The following is a 16,968-nucleotide window of genomic DNA, read 5'->3' on the forward strand; positions in this document are numbered from 1 at the left end:
AAGGATCTGAAAACATGAAATGATGCCTCATCATAGAGACAGGGACACTGAGACAAAGAAAGTGCAAGCCAGGTGCCAAAGGTCACAGCGAGTCTGGGGCAGAGCTGGGAAAAGAACCCAGAAGTCCTGGCTAGCATTTTGAGCTTTAACCACTCAAATATGTTGCCTCCTCCCTCTTCTTCCACAGAAGCACTTCTGTGTTGGAAACATCTGGCGTGCACTATGGGAGTGTGATTCCTAAAGTGCACGAATGTACATTAAAGCACACTAGGGAACCTTTAGTGCACACTAATAGGGTCTATATGGACCAATTAATGCACGGTTAGTTAGTGCTCTTTAGAAATTGTATCCCCATACTGCACATTATCCAGCTCGGTACACAGCCCTAGGTGAAAGGCACTGAGGTGAAGCCATAGTTTTTCTTGGTTAGGAGAGGCAGAGGGGTTTGGTTAGTGAGGAGCTTTCCCTGGGGCTAAAGAATTAAGAACCAGTCCTGGTTCCATTCCAGGAAGTCACACACGTCAACCTGGGGCCCAGCTGGGCTCATCCTCAGGACATCATGTGTTGGGCCAACGGATCTCTGATCTTTCCATTCTCTGGACCAATTCATATGCCCATCAAAGCTTCTCTCTCCTCTCTGCCCCACATGGGTTGGTTTTCATGCTGAGGGACAGCCAGGAATGAAGGGCTCTGCACAGCTCAACGGCCTGAGAAACACTGGCTCAGCCAACAAGGTCCACACTAGTGTCAGGATAACAAAGGCAAGCAAGCCAGCGTGGGGCGAGAGGAAGGGGAGAACTAGGGCCGGGGTTTGGTGTCTAAAGGGGTGAGTGCCTGGGAAGCACCAGGATGGTACCTTCTGTGGCTGCTCTGGTGACGGCATTGCAGTGAATGTCCATTGTCTCCTCCTGACCTCTCAGCCTGAAGACCTCATCACAGCGACTTGCAGCTTGGATGAGGAGAGTCTCAATAGCTGTGGAGTGAAATGGCAACGCCTCTTGCTGCAAAAGTAAGGCAGGTTTGGAGCTACACTATCTCAGAATCCCACCACCCCTCCCCCTTCCTCCTCATCTCCATCTCTCTGTTTCCCTGAGCCCCTCTGGCTGACCTTCTGTGATCCATCATGCCTGCGCCCCCATGAAGATGCCACTGTGCCAAGAGGCAGAAGGCAACTTCTCCCTGCTGCCTCACCTCTGCGCTTTAGCAGGGGAAGCAGCAAGAAGGGGTATTGCTGGGGTAGGGAGTGAAAGGAGGAATTAATGGCAGCTGCCTGTGGCGACAGGAGATTGGCATTGCTTTTAAACCCCTCTCAGGCAGCTGCCATTGCTGAAAGCCCCAGGGCTGGGTTTATGGGTGGTGGGTAGCATAAGCCAGGGAAGGCTGTGCCTCCCTAAACAGCCTGGCATGGCCCCGCCCATGCTTTGCCCCCAGGCTCCCTCCTGCCTGCTTCCAGTTCCCTTCCGACTCTTCCATGGCTGAGAGGCTGGGGCAGGCAGGCTGGGGCAGGCAGGTGCTCACAAGGCCCAGGGCTGGGGGCGCTGGGGCTGGGGCCATGCCACGTCACGCTGTCTGCCCATCTGCCCGGCGCTGGAGTTGGGGACGCTCCAGGTCTGGGGTAGTGCGGGGTGCAAGGCAGGTTTCTCTGGGCTCTAGTGGAAGATGGGGGATGGAAGAGGAGGGGATGGGCCTTGGGCAGAGAGGGAGGGGCCTGGGGCTAGTTTCTCTCAATGGTTAACGTCTCTCAGTGGCTCATTCACCTGCTGCCCAGGGCTGGGTTTTAAACCCTGAGGGAGGGGCAGTGAGGCTGCAGTGGTGTTCTGCACTGAAAAGTGTATAACCCCCATCTCACAGCTGCCACGAGGCGATGTGGGAGCCTCTCATCCTCCTCACCCATAAACTCTGTTGTCACGTTCTGGGTCTTAGTCTCCGGAGACCGCAAAGCAACCGTCAGTGCAGCCAATTCCACACTCTGCAGGAGGAAGGTCACGGAGGAGGCCACCTCCCACTTGCTCTTGCTCCCACCAGTACTGAAGATGGAGCTATTCAGCAAGGAACCAAAGGGGAGAGCAACTTCCTGGGTGAGGGAAAGGAAACACCCTGAGAAGGACGGAGGATTTCAGTGGTTCATGAGCCACATTCTTCAGACTCCCAGGGGAACAATGACCCTCTTAGGGACATACGGGTTCATAGTGACCTTCCCACTCAGAGGGACTGCAGCTTTCTCAAAGAGGGAGCCCTTTACTGAGCGAGTGAGGCTACTGAGGCTTGCTCAGGACTTCACAGTAACCTGAAGCCAGGGACGTCTAACACCGTGTGTCATTCGCGCCTCATCCCTGGTCCCTTCAGTGTAGGTGCCAGAGAACATTACAACCAATCAGCAGACATCTCGGTTCTCTCTGTGTTGCCCCCAGAAACAATTTGGATCTTCCTAGGACCAGTGGGGACAGAACCCAGATCCCCTGCCACTTCATGCACATGCGCACACACACCCCTTTTCTGAAGAGCAGCTACAATTTCCCCCAAAGTGAGAGGACTATACCAATGCGCAGGGCATTTGGCCATGGAGCGCCCACCCACGTAGGGGCAGAACCTCTAACCTCCAGTGATGCTGCTCTGTCCTCTGCACACATGGTCTCCAAATTCACTAAGGTTGAATTCATGAAGGAGCAAAATTCACTGGTGCTGCCCTGCAGAACCATCAGAGGAAATGGGTTATTTCTACAAGCATGGAAAGGCCACCCAAAATTAAGGTAAATGGTTCCTCATCGTGATCTTGCTTTGACCTATGGTTGGCTGGCTGTCCCACTACAATGCCCACAGATTAAGACATGTTAAGGCTAAGTGTGCTGAAGCCCACAGACGTGCTGATATTTCACATAGTATTGAAGGTTGAGTTTTCAAAAGCACTTTGTGTTGGACTGATTCTGCTCCCACTGAAGTCAGTGGTAAACCTTGGATAAGCAGAGAATCCTCAGGCTCAAAGTTTTCTGTGTACTCTTTGTGAAAACCCTCAAAGCCCAAATAAACCCCTTACACGTACCTGCTGAAAGATATCTTTGCACATCTTCAACAGCTCTTTTATCTGTTGAGTCTCAGTCTGGCATTTAAAGGTAACATCTAGCAACAGAAAGAGAGACACGGACAATTACATCAAGTCAATATCTGCAGTTTTCAAAAGTGTCTCATGATTTCAGACATCTTAAAAGGGCCCTGACTTTCAAAAGTGCTGAGCACTCACCCTTTAAGGTGTCAGGTTAGGCAACCAAAATCACAAGGCGATTTTGAAAATCTTGGCCAAAGTGACACACCTAAGACCACACTCACACGGACTCTATGACGGAGCTGGAAATGGAAGCTTGATCAATTGCGTCCCAGCCTAACATTTTAGCCACAAAGGCCATCCTTTCTTCCTTCCAGAATACAAAATTGATGATCTCCTGAAACCCAGCAGGTGTTTTCTCCCTTTAGCTCCATTGATCCCTTTAGCCCTGTCTGACAACTTTCAACTGAGTTTATAATCAGTTAGCAATACATTCAGCCCTAAAAGCCTGGTCTCATCAAGGTTTGTCTACATGACGATGGTGATGGAAGGGTTCTTCCATTGCTGTAGTAAATCCGCCTCTCAGAGGTGGTAGCTAGGACAAGAGAAGAAGTCTTCTGTTGACCTTGTGTTGCCTACCCTGAGGCTTAGGCTGCCTTATGATTGACTGAAGTTTTAGGTGTTGAGCAGGCCTCAGTTACACTAAAAGCCTTACATTGCTCTGGCCTGGAAAAGGCGGTTCAAGTGGCTGGAAAAGGATTCTAAGAATGTTCCCTGTGGAGGGACCCTCCACAGTGAGTGTGGAACTGGTATAAGGGCCTTTATATGATCTTGGCTTCATCTACAAGGCAGATCAAGGATGTGGTCAGAACATACCATGCTACAGCTACTTTCTGGTTCTCAGGGGCCATGGGAAGCAGAGGGTAAATTACAGCAACCCTGCATGGTCCCAGAATGCACAGAGCACAAAGGTGGCTCAAAGCGACCTGTTCCTCCACCATTGCTGTTCCCTGGTGCAAGCACAGGACTGGTATAAGTAAGAATCAGGCACAAAATTCCCTTGGGTACCCAGAGGGCATCACAACCAAGTGTGGGAGGAAAAGTGCAATGGTCCTTAAACCAATTCAGACCAGCTGGCGAGCAGCTGCCTAACTGCATGAGCTGGGCGGAAACTAGTAGAGTGCAGCTAGCAACACAGGTACAATCTTAGGCCTGGACTACGCCTAAAACTTCGGTAGATCTAGCTATGTCACTCAGCGGTGTGAAAAATTCACACCCCTGAGAGACGTAGTTAAGGCGTCCAAAGCCCAGTGTCGACACCACTAGGTTGACAAAAGAATTCTTCCGTCAACCCAGATACCAGCTCGCGGCGGGGTGGATTCACTACAGTGACAGAAAAACCCCTTCCATCGCTGTACCAAGTGTCTACACGACAGTGCTTCAGAGGCACATCTGCAGCGCCGTACCTGCTGCTGTAGCTTCTGTAGTATGGACACAGCCTGAGTAACTGTGGCTAGTGGTGGCCTAGGATGGCATGCTGGGCCAAATTCTCAGCTGGTGTAACTCAATGGAGCCCCATCAAAATCAACAGACTTTACACCAGGCCCATGGTTGCCTCCCCGGTTGTGACACTGTTTTCTTTGCATCATGCACAGAAACTGTGGTCAAAATAGATTTAAAACCCAGGCTACTCACTCTTCCTGCAGGAACCTGGAGTCCCATAGCTGTCCATGGGAGCAGTGCCAACACTCAGGAGTGCGAATGGAGAGCTGGCATGTTCCACAGCATGGGATCTCATGGCAGGTCCAAGCGTACGCATGCCCCAAACGAACTCAGTGCCAGGGACTGGGTTCCACTTCACATCCTTTAGAGGCTGATTGTCTAAGATGATGGCGCCAGTCTCTGATCTATTGGCCACCATCAAGGCAAAGTTCTTGAAGCCCTCCTGCTCATTTATAGAATACATCAGGCAGTAACTGGCAACATCTGGAACATTCATCAGGAAGGCGTGGGAGGAATTAGGGATAGCTGCGCCCAGGCTGTAGAACACCACCTGGATGCTCACGTTAGCAGAGATGTAGACTGGGATTGAGGGCTTGACAGGAAGTTGGAGTACATTGCCTCCTGTTAGAGTAACATTTTCTTGCAGGTCCCCTCGTTGATACAACACAGTCGTGCTCTGGGAAGCAGTGATATAGACTATGTCATCTACTTTCTGCCAGGGTAAGGGAGGAATGATGTATGTTGTTCCCCAGCTGCAGACTGGTAGGAGCTGCTCAAAGACGTGGTTGCATTTTGTGCTATTACAAAAACACACCTGGCCAACCAAGACGGCCACTGGCTTTTCTGAGACAATCCTGGTGCCAGACAGATCTTCTATGCCTTGTAACTGGATGACATGGAAACTGAGGGGCTTAAATTTCAGTTTGCTGCCAGTGGTGTGAACCTGTGTTAGGTAATGTAACTTGCCTTTCACATGGACCTCCACGGAGTTGGGCTCCTGGTACGTTATAATAGAGAACTCTGGGTAACTATCGAAGGATTCCGTGGAGGGAGTCACTACGTAGTGTTCATTTCCCAAGCTGGAGACAGGATACAGCACAGTGGTCTCAGGGCTCACATGTTTGTTGCTGACAGACGCTACCGAGATATCTTTGTCAGCCTTGACTAGGACCACCTTGGAGACCACGTCACTGCCCTTAACTCCCACTGACTCTGGTAGCCTGACCCGCACCATCTCTCCCTGATTTACCATAGTCTTATTCTCAAACCTTGCCCCGTGAAACAGGTAATTGGGGATGGAAACAGACACTGAAGTGAAGGCAAAGTAGCCAGTAATTTGCATTTCAAATTGACTCGAGTTCCCACAGTCCTCCATGTAGGAGGTGATGAATTCTCTTCCCAGAGTCTCAGTCTGACATGTGCCTGCAAGGAAAAATAGCAATAAAACATTGGAGGTAGAGAGAGACACTGTCAAGAGGTGGATAGAGTAAAAGGGACTGGATCAACTTTGTTCAGGTCAAAAATTAAGACCCAGTAAAAAGAAATGGAGCTTGAAAATCTTAATGCAGCTAGAAATTTTCCCCATTATATTTTTAATCTAAATGAAAATATTTTTTATTAATAGTACACATTATTTTAAATAATGAACAAGGACAACTTAGACAGCTTAGAACCCAACAAAGACTTTGGAACCAAACATGACTTCGGGGAATGTTCCAATCTGGATCAGAACTCCATGATTGTCCCTGATCTCTATAATTGTTGAGAACTAGAATCCTGGATCCAAACACTCATGGAAACACAGAAAAATGTCAGATCCAGATGCACACTTAATGATTTGGACTCAGCTCTAAGAATAATTGTTTCCCCTTCCCTAGCACCTCCTGTCTAAGCTCCAAACACGTTACAGACAGACATTCAATAATTCTTAGTCCCACCAGGAGATGGATCAATATTACTGTCCCCATTGCACTGAGCGGAAAACTAAGGCACAGAGAGGATTAGGAGCTTGCTCAAAGTAACCCCACAAATCAGCAGTAGAACTAAGAATAGAATCCAGGTTTCCTAATCTCAGTCTCTTGTGCTCTAAGCGTTAAAACCTATAGAACTGTAGTCTGTTGTGTTGAGAAGGGTAGGTGCCTTGGGCCTATTTGGCTCAGGTGATAATAAAACCCTTTTGTACTGTTACAACATTAAACCCATAAGTGTGGTTTGGGTCTTGTGTCAAGTTATCGCTGGCACCGTTTCCTGTTGTGACCACCACCGTTAAATATATATATACAGAAAGAGACAGAGAGAAAGAGAGAGAGAGAGAGAGAGAGAGAGAGAACCTTTCTTTAAACATACATAAGAAACAGATTAATAAAATTACAATTTAAAAAGTTCAATAAAAGTTTCATTTAATCAGTTTCCTTTATTTCCCTTTTAATTATATAGGGCCAGATCTTCAGACAGTGTAAATCAGTGTAGCACCACTGAACCCCCTGAACATCCGGAGTATTACAGTTTTGGTACCCCCGCTACAGAAGGGATGTGGACACATTGAACAGAGTCCAGTGGAGGGCAATGAAAATTATTAAGGGTCTCGGGCACATGACTTACAAGGAAAGGCTGAGGGAACTGGGGTTAATTTAGTCTACAGAAGAGAAGAGTGAGGGGGTTTTGGTAGCAGCCTTCACTACTTGAAGGGGGGTTCCAAAGAGGATGGAGCTCAGCTGTTCTCAGTGATGGCAGATGACAGGAAAAGGAGCAATGGTCTCAAGTTGCAGTGGGAGAGGTGTACGTTGGATATTAGGAAACGCTATTTCACGAGGAGCGTGGTGAAGCACTGGAATGGGTTCCCTAGGGAGGTGGTGGAATCTCCATCCTTAGAGGTTTTTAAGGCCTGGCTTGACAAGCCCTGGCTGGGATAGTTTAGTTGGTGTTGGTCCTGCTTTGAGCAGGGGATTGGTCTAGCCCAGTGCTTCTCAAGCTATCTGATGTGGGGGACCAGCAATTTTTTTTCCAATGTGCGCACAGACTTACAGCCGATGGCTTGCAGACCAGCTCCAGTCCACGGACCACCACTTTGAGTAGCACTGGTCTAGATGACCTCCTGAGGTCTCTTCCAAACCTAATATTCTATGATTCTATGATCCTACAAATGGAGCTAAATCCTGAGAGGCATTGAGGACCGGCAGCCAGGGCCGGCCCTAGACCAAATGGTGTGCATCCCCTTCCATTTGTTAAACCTTTATATACCTTATTTTTGATTGCATTTGTAGTCCATTTCATGACTTTGATGCACAATTTGTATGCATGATTTATCCCTGTCTCATGAGATTAACGGGTGATACTAGGGTTGCCAGGCATCCGGTTTTCAACTGAAACGCCCAGTCGAAAATGGGCCCTGGTGGCTCCGGACAGCACCACTCACTGCGCCATTAAAAGTCAGGTCAGTGGTGCAGTGAGGCTATGGCAGGCTCCCTGCCTGCCCTGGCTTTGCATAGCTCCCCGGAAACAGCCAGCACGTCCGGCCCCTAGGCTCAGCGGTGATCAGAGAAGCTCCAAGTGCTGCCGCTGCTCCCAGGGCCAGCTCCGCAGCTCCCATTGGCTGGGAACTATGGCCAATGGGAGCTGTGGAGACAGCGCCTGTGGGCATGGGCAGTGCACACTGCACAGAGCCACCTGGCTGCTCCTCTGCCTAGGGGGCAGAACATGCCGGCCACTTCTGGGAGCAATGTGGAGCCAGGGCAGGAAGGGAGCCTGCCTTAACCCCGCTGCGCCACCGACGGGGAGCTGCCTGAGGTAAGCGCTGCCCATCCAGAGCCCCCACCCTGAACCCCCTGTGTCCAGTTTGGACCCCACACTACAAGAAGGATGTCGAAAAATTGGAAAGAGTCCAGCAGAGGGCAACAAAGATGATTAGGGGGCTGGAGCACGTGATTTATGAGGAGAAGCTGAGGGAACTGGGATTCATAGAATCATAGAATATCAGGGTTGGAAGGGACCTCAGGAGGTCATCTAGTCCAACTCCCTGCTCAAAGCAGGACTGATCCCCAACTAACTCATCCCAGTCAGGGCTTTGTCAAGCCTGACCTTAAAAACTTCTAGGGAAGGAGATTCCACCCCCTCCCTAGGTAACGCATTCCAGTGCTTCACCACCCTCATAGTGAAAAAGTTTTTCCTAATATCCAACCTAAATCTCCCCCACTGAAACTTGAGACCATTACTCCTTGTTCTGTCATCTGCTACCACTGAGAACAGTCTAGAGCCATCCTCTTTGGAACCCCCTTTCAGGTAGTTGAAAGCAGCTATCAAATCCCCCCTCATTCTTCTCTTCTGAAGACTAAACATCCCCAGTTCCCTCAGCCTCTCCTCATAAGTCATGTGTTCCAGTCCCCTAATCATTTTTGTTGCCCTCCGCTGGACTCTTTCCAATTTTTCCACATCCTTCTTGCAGTGTGGGGCCCAAAACTGGACACAGTACTCCAGATGAGGCCTCACCAGTGTTGAATAGAGGGGAACGATCACGTCCCTCGATCTGCTGGCAATGCCCCTACTTATACATACCAAAATGCCATTGGCCTTCTTGGCAACAAGGGCACGCTGTTGACTCATATCCAACTTCTCATCCACTGTAACCCCTAGGTCCTTTTCTGCAGAACTGCTGCCTAGCCATTCGGTCCCTAGTCTGCAGCGGTGCATTTGATTCTTCCGTCCTAACTGCAATTGTCCTTGTTGAACCTCATCAGATTTCTTTTGGCCCAATCCTCCAATTTGTCTAGGTCCCTCTGTATCCTATCCCTACCCTCCCGCGTATTTACCACTCCTCCCAGTTTAGTGTCATCTGCAAACTTGCTGAGGGTGCAATCCACACCATCCTCCAGATCATTTATGAAGATATTGATCAAAACCGGCCCCAGGACCGACCCTTGGGGCACTCCACTTAATACCAGCTGCCAACTAGACATGGAGCCATTGATCACTACCCGTTGAGCCCGACAATCTAGCCAGCTTTCTATCCACCTTATAGTCCATTCATCCAGCCCATACTTCTTTAACTTGCTGACAAGAATACTGTGGGAGACCGTGTCAAAAGCTTTGCTAAAGTCAAGGAACAACACGTCCACTGCTTTCCCTTCATCCACAGAGCCAGTTATCTCGTCATAGAAGGCAATTAGATTAGTCGGGCATGACTTTCCCTTGGTGAATCCATGCTGACTGTTCCTGATCACTTTCCTCTCCTCTAAGTGCTTCAGAATTGATTCCTTGAGGACCTGCTCCATGATTTTTCCAGGGACTGAGGTGAGGCTGACTGGCCTGTAGTTCCCAGGATCCTCCTTCTTCCCTTTTTTAAAGATGGGCACTACATTAGCCTTTTTCCAGTCATCTGGGACCTCCCCTGATCGCCATGAGTTTTCAAAGATAATGGCCAATGGCTCTGCAATCACGTCTGCCAACTCCTTTAACACTCTCAGATGCAACGCATCCGGCCCCATAGACTTGTGCACATCCAGCTTTTCTAAATAGTCCCGAACCACTTCTTTCTTCACAGAGCGCTGGTCACCTTCTCCCCATGCTGTGCTGCCCAGTGCAGTAGTCTGGAAGCTGACCTTGTTCGTGAAGACAGAGGCAAAAAAAGCATTGAGTACATTAGCTTTCTCCACATCCTCTGTCACTAGGTTGCCTCCCTCATTCAGTAAGGGGCCCACACTTTCCTTGACTTTCTTCTTGTTGCTAACATACCTGAAGAAACACTTCTTGTTTCTCTTAACATCTCTTGCTAGCTGCAACTCCAGGTGTGATTTGGCCTTCCTGATTTCACTCCTGCAAGTCTGAGCAATGTTTTTATACTCCTCCCTGGTCATTTTTCCAATCTTCCACTTCTTGTAAGCTTCTTTTTTTGTATTTAAGAGCAGCAAGGATTTCACTGTTAAGCCAAGCTGGTCGCCTGCCATATTTACTATTCTTTCTACACATCGGGATGGTTTGTCCCTGTAACCACAATAAGGATTCTTTAAAATACAGCCAGCTCTCCTGGACTCCTTTCCCCCTCATGTTATTCTCCCAGGGGATCTTGCCCATCAGTTCCCTGAGGGAGTCAAAGTCTGCTTTTCTGAAGTCCAGGGTCTGTATTCTGCTGCTCTCCTTTCTTCCTTGTGTTAGGATCCTGAAGTCGACCATTTCATGGTCACTGCCTCCCAGGTTCCCATCCACTTTTGCTTCTCCTACTAATTCTTCCCGGTTTGTGAGCAGCAGGTCAAGAAGAGCTCTGCCCCTAGTTGGTTCCTCCAGCACTTGCACCAGGAAATTGTCCCCTACATTTTTCAAAAACTTCCTGGATTGCCTGTGCACCGCTGTATTGCTCTCCCAGCAGATATCAGGGTGATTGAAGTCTCCCATGAGAACCAGGGCCTGCGAACTAGTAACTTCTGCGAGTTGCCGGAAGAAAGCCGTCCACCTCATCCCCCTGGTCCGGTGGTCTATAGCAGACTCCCACCACGACATCACCCTTGTTGCTCACACTTCTAAACTTAATCCAGAGACTCTCAGGTTTTTCTGCAGTTTCATACTTGAGCTCTGAGCAGTCATACTGCTGTCTTACATACAGTGCAACTCCTGCACCTTTTCTGCCCTTCCTGTCCTTCCTGAACAGCTTATATCCATCCATGACAGTACTCCAGTCATGTGAGTTATCCCACCAAGTCTCTGTTATTCCAATCACATCATAATTCCTTGACTGTGCCAGGACTTCCAGTTCTCCCTGCTTGATTCCCAGCCTTCGTGCATTTGTATATAGGCACTTGAGGTAACCTGCTGATCGCCCCTCTTTCTCAGTATGAGGCAGTATGAGATTATTTAGTCCGCAGAAGAGAAGAATGAGGGGGGATTTCCTTTCAACTACCTGAAAGGGGGTTCCAAAGAGGATGGATCTAGACTGTTCTCAGTGGTACCAGATGACAGAATGAGGAGTAATGGTCTCAGGTTGCAGTGGGGGAGGTGTAGGTTGGATATTAGGAAACACTGTTTCACTAGGAGAGTGGTGAAGCACTGGAATGCGTTACGTAGGGAGGTGGTGGAATCTCATTTCTAAGAGATTTTTAAGGTCAGGCTTGACAAAGCCCTGGCTGGGATGAGTTAGTTGGGGATTAGGTCCTGCTCTGAGCAGGACGTTGGACTAGATGACCTCCTGAGGTCCCTTCCAACCCTGATATTCTATGATTCTATGTGTGGCCTCACCAGTGCTGAATAGAGGGGAATAATCACTTTGCTCAATCTGCTGGCAATGCTCCCACTAATACAGCCCAATGTGCCACTGGCCTTCTTGGCAATAAGACTTTCCCCGCGCTTCTAGTTTCTACATGAAATTGATCAGGATCTCAATTTTCATTTGCAATTCTGTAATACTCACAGCTCCTTAAAGAGGAAGCTGCCAAAACGACAGATCCAGAGTTACTGCTACTTCATTCTCCCTCGCTCCTTTCTGACAGACTTCCAGGGACTGCAGTCCAGTATAGGAAGTCACCAGCTACCGCTTTCTGGGCCCACCTCTGGCTTTTCAGTGTGGCCTAGTGACACTATTAAAAGACCTCTCAGTGGGACATGGAAGCAGAAAGAGGTTCTTGTCCACCATGGGACAGAGTGTGAGCAGACTAAAACTAGAATACCCTAAGGAGTGACAGAGGGAGAAAGAGGGAGTGAATGAATAAACGAGCACAGAGAAGGAGGAATTATCCCTGACACCCAATCTTCCCTGTTCTCAAAATTCTGGGTTTTCCCTTCAGGGCCTGTTTAGAACCTGAGGTGGACCCACCCCTCTGGGCATTCTGCTGCGCCTAATGACCCAGATGCAGTGAACCCCCACATTAGAGTCCAGAGAATGCTGCTGAGAGCTGCCAAGCCAATACCAGCTTCATGACAGACACTCTCCATGGGATTCACTTATTATGGGCACAGAAACGTTACACAAGGCATTATGTTTCACTAACCTGAGAATTTACCAATTCTGTTTGTCGTCTGGGCGCTTGCTGGTGGTAGAAACCAGAACAGTCCAAGGAGGAAAAACACTTGAGAGAAGATGAACAAAGTTTGTTTAAAATCTAAGATATGGCAATAAACAACACAGGGAGACATTACTAAATAGAGGAGTCTAAGCACCTTTGTATGAGTCTGACCCTAAACTCAGTTACACTGGTATCAATTTGGAATGACTCCATTGATTTACTTTTATTGGCGTTATCCTGAATTTATCCTGGGACTTAGCAGATCAGAAATAGGATCAGGGCATTGGACCTCATTGATGTGGGGAGAATGGAAGGTAGACACTGGATTTTTCCATTCTAGTCTCATCCTCTGATGCCCTGTAGGAGGCAGCTGGGAAGCTGGAGTCTGAGTAGCTTCTCAATGGCCTGGGGCAGGGTGTCATGGAGTCACAGGGTCTGGTCTATGCCACAGCCTGTAACCAGTCCCTTTGGAGAGATCCCTGTAGTGTGCTGGGCCCCAAGGACCTACACAGTTCCACAGGGGCAGACCCGTGGCCTCCAAAACTAGGCCTTTGGGTGCCAGCAATCCCCATCATTTTCCATGGCTCCCAGTAGTAAGTCCAGCAGAGCCAGACTCCAGTGGGAGGTTTGTTCTTTACTCCTTCAGGGAACAATGCTCTCAGTGAGTATTTTCAGTAATGCCAGGCAGCCTTTTCAAAACAAGCTAAGAATGTATTAGCCACCTGGCCTGCAGAATCCGACAGTCCTTACTGTAGCATAGAGAGGCACAGATTAAGACATGGTCCATGCTGACCAATGCCAGGGCTCCCATGAAGCAGGCTGCTGTAGGAACAAACCATCTTGGCGCTCTCTCGCCGTCTCTGTTCCTTTAGTTCCAGGTGTGTTTCCTGTGTCTCTGAGAGCTCAGCTCTAAATCCAGCCACCTGTCACCTTTCCCCTTTGTTCTCCCGCTCAGTGCATTTGGTTTGCTGCCCTGCAAGCCTCCAGCTATTCAGAGGATAGCGGCTTGCCTGCCACACTCTCCCATACACCACGGCTGTCATCACTAACTCGGTTCTACTTACTTGGAGGAAACGCGAAAGCTCGGTGTTCCATGGCTGCTCAGAAGACAAGCTCTGGGATTCTGACCCTGGCACCTTCCAGATTAACCCGAAACAAAACCAAAAGCAGAACTGACACAAACTCGCTCACAGCAACTTCCTCTTTACTCCCCTTATCTCTGGACTGTGGAAACAGAGTCTATGAGCCAAGTTCACCTCAAGGAAGTCAGCAGCTGATCCCACTAAGGGGATGGGCCCTTTATTATTTATTATCTTCCCCAACCCCTGAAGTGTGCTAGGTGCCTGTCACGGAGTCCCCGGGCAATGCTCTGGAACTGCTTCCTACGAAACCAGTCAGGACTCTGGGGAAGTCTCCTTTCTGGGAGCAGACTGTCTTCAGGGTACACAGCCCACACAACTTCCACCTTCCTGGGTCTGACCTCGGAGCATTCAGCATCCTCTGCCCCTCCGTGCGCTTCCCACAGCGACTCCGCCCAGGCGGGACTCCTCGGGAAGCCAGAGGGTCAACTCCGCAATCAGACGTGACTCTCAGCCACCAGTAAAACAGAGGTTTATTAGACGACAGGAACATGGTCTTGTCATAAATATAAAGGGAAGGGTAAACCCCTTTGAAACCCCTCCTGGCCAGGGGAAAGCTCCTCTCACCTGTAAAGGGTTAAGAAGCTAAAGGTAACCTCGCTGGCACCTGACCAAAATGACCAATGAGGAGACAAGATACTTTCAAAAGCTGGGAGGAGGGAGAGAAACAAAGGGTCTGTGTCTGTCTGTATGCTGGGTCTTTGCCAGGGATAGACCAGGAATGGAGCCTTAGAACTTTTAGTAAGTAATCTAGCTAGGTATGTGTTAGATTATGATTTCTTTAAATGGCTGAGAAAAGAATTGTGCTGAATAGAATAACTATTTCTGTCTGTGTATCTTTTTTGTAACTTAAGGTTTTGCCTAGAGGGGTTCTCTATGTTTTTGAATCTAATTACCCTGTAAGATATCTACCATCCTGATTTTACAGGGGGGATTTCTTTATTTCTATTTACTTCTATTTTTTATTAAAAGTCTTCTTGTAAAACACTGAATGCTTTTTCATTGTTCTCAGATCCAAGGGTTTGGGTCTGTGGTCACCTATGCAAATTGGTGAGGCTTTTTATCCAACATTTCCCAGGAAAGGGGGGGTGCAAGTGTTGGGAGGATTGTTCATTGTTCTTAAGATCCAAGGGTCTGGGTCTGTAGTCACCTAGGCAAATTGGTGAGGCTTTTTACCAAACCTTGTCCAGGAAGTGGGGTGCAAGGTTTTGGGAAGTATTTTGGGGGGAAGGACGCGTCCAAACAGCTCTTCCCCAGTAACCAGTATTAGTTTGGTGGTGGTAGCGGCCAGTCCAAGGATAACGGATGTAATATTTTGTACCTTGGGGAAGTTTTGACCTAAGCTGGTAAAGATAAGCTTAGGAGGTTTTTCATGCAGGTCCCCACATCTGTACCCTAGAGTTCAGAGTGGGGGAGGAACCTTGACACAGGGCCAGATCCTCAGAGGGTGTGAATGGGTATTGTTTGGATATAGATATTCAGGTCTGTCTGTAAAGGCCTATACTCTAAGAATTTAGGTGTATTCTTATCACTTGGCTAGTTATAGAGATATAAAAGAATCAAAATCACTGTCTGCTGGTGTAAGAGCCTTCTCTTACTGTGACAGTCTGAGGCCCTCTTCTTAGGCTAGGCCTTTGGCTAAGCAGCCGAGGCAGCCATAAGCTGGGAAACGACCGGTCACCACCTCACATTCCAAACTAGTCACATTGAAATAAGGTGCTATTGGGCTGTTAGGAACACAATCCTGTCGTGATCATGCCTACTGCCCCCAGAGAAAGGGAAGTGCCTAGAAGATGTAAAAGGAAACTTAGTTTGATAGCATCCTGTCTGGCAAGAACTCACTTATCAATAGCTGGGATGTGAAATCCTCATTTCTGTATTGTCTTGTCATTATAGTTCCCACTTTGCTGTTGTTTGTCTGTATAATCTCTGTCTGGTTCTGTGATTGTTCCTATCTGCTGTATAATTAATATTTTGCTGGGTGTAAACTAATTAAGGTGGTGGGATATAATTGGTTACATAATCATGTTGCAATATGTTAGGATTGGTTAGTTAAATTTCAGGAACATGATTGGTTAAGGTATAGCAAAGCAGAAGTCAAGTTTTACTATATAGTCTGCAGTCAGTCAGGAAGTGTGTGGGTGGGTGTGGGAGATGGGAGCAGGGAATGGGGGTAAGGAAATTGGAATCATGTTTTGCTAAAGGGGGAGATGGGAACAGGGAATGGGGCTGGGGAAACTGGAATCCTGTTTGCTAAGGGCAGGAATGGGAACAGGGACACAGGTGTAAGGCTCTGTGGTGTCAGAGCTGGGAAGGAGGATACTAAGGAAGGAAACTGGAATCATGCTTGCTGGAAGTTCACCCCAATAAACATCGAATTGTTTGCACCTTTGGATTTCGGGTATTGTTGCTCTCTGTTCATGCGAGAAGGACCAGGGAAGTAAGTGAGTGAAGGAATAAGCCCCCTAACATCTTGGTGCCGGTGACTCGGATGCATCGCATTGGATAGGTGAGTAGCAGCCTGTAAGTCCCCCTTCCCAAAGAGTCCGCACAGCTGCTTGGAGGGGGTATCGCCAACTCTCGTGATGGTAGTTGCGGGTTCTGGCAAGCCAGGGTAAAGGATTTTTTTTGGATAAATGGATAAGGAAGAACCAGGGCCAATACCAGGTGCAGGGGTCAACCTGGAATGAGATTAAAAAGGAAATGGAGGAAGTGTTAGGGGACCCAGAGGGATGGGGGGTGGCTGAGGAGCCCACCCTCCTTGGTATATGGGTAGTAGAAGAAGGTCCCTGCCCATGGGGACTGAATGCCTTCCAGGGAAAGGAGGCACTTCAGTCCGCTTGTGAGAGGTTTGAAGTAAGGGCAGCATTATGGGAAGCTGCCAGTAATCTTTCAAGTTTGGTGCTGCTTCAGCAAGGGCTGCTGAAGGGTTGTAAATTAGTTAGGGGTAGTGAAAGATGATTTGGCACAACAGAGAGTTAACAGACTACCTTTAGAGACTGGAGCTGGGACTTGGTCCTGGGGGAGTGGAGAGAAAGAAGGGGAATAAAAAAAAAAGAAAAAAAAAAAAGAAGAAAGTTTCAAAGTGCAACCTGCCTTTCCACACTCTTGTTTTTCTGACGTTTTAATGGAGGGTACTTTGGATACTTATGTGAGATGTCAAGAAGGAAGTTTTTGTTTAACGATAAAACCCAGTTATATAAATGTAACTGTATGTGCAACTCTGTGGAGTCACATTGGATGTAAGCTTGGTAATTAAATTATCCAAGGGGGTCAGGTAGAGTGGCTACTATCACCACTA

At 48.3% G+C, this 16,968-nt stretch overlaps 1 protein-coding gene across 1 annotated transcript in view; it reads right to left on the reverse strand.

Moving 5' to 3' along the window:
• Positions 1–1,560: 1,560 nt before the first annotated feature.
• The window catches only part of LOC140901068 (uncharacterized), a 64,584-nt gene continuing 49,176 nt past the window's right edge, over positions 1,561–16,968 (reverse strand). Inside the window, exons 17-20 of the mRNA XM_073319225.1 lie at positions 4,736–5,965; positions 3,041–3,117; positions 1,891–2,074; positions 1,561–1,649 (exon numbers count right to left, since the gene is read on the reverse strand). Coding sequence (XP_073175326.1) covers positions 1,561–1,649; positions 1,891–2,074; positions 3,041–3,117; positions 4,736–5,965 — 1,580 coding nt within the window. The remainder of the gene's footprint in view (positions 1,650–1,890; positions 2,075–3,040; positions 3,118–4,735; positions 5,966–16,968) is intronic.

The sequence above is a fragment of the Lepidochelys kempii genome, chromosome 20 (genome assembly GCF_965140265.1).
Source record: "Lepidochelys kempii isolate rLepKem1 chromosome 20, rLepKem1.hap2, whole genome shotgun sequence".
NCBI classification, from domain to species: domain Eukaryota; kingdom Metazoa; phylum Chordata; order Testudines; family Cheloniidae; genus Lepidochelys; species Lepidochelys kempii.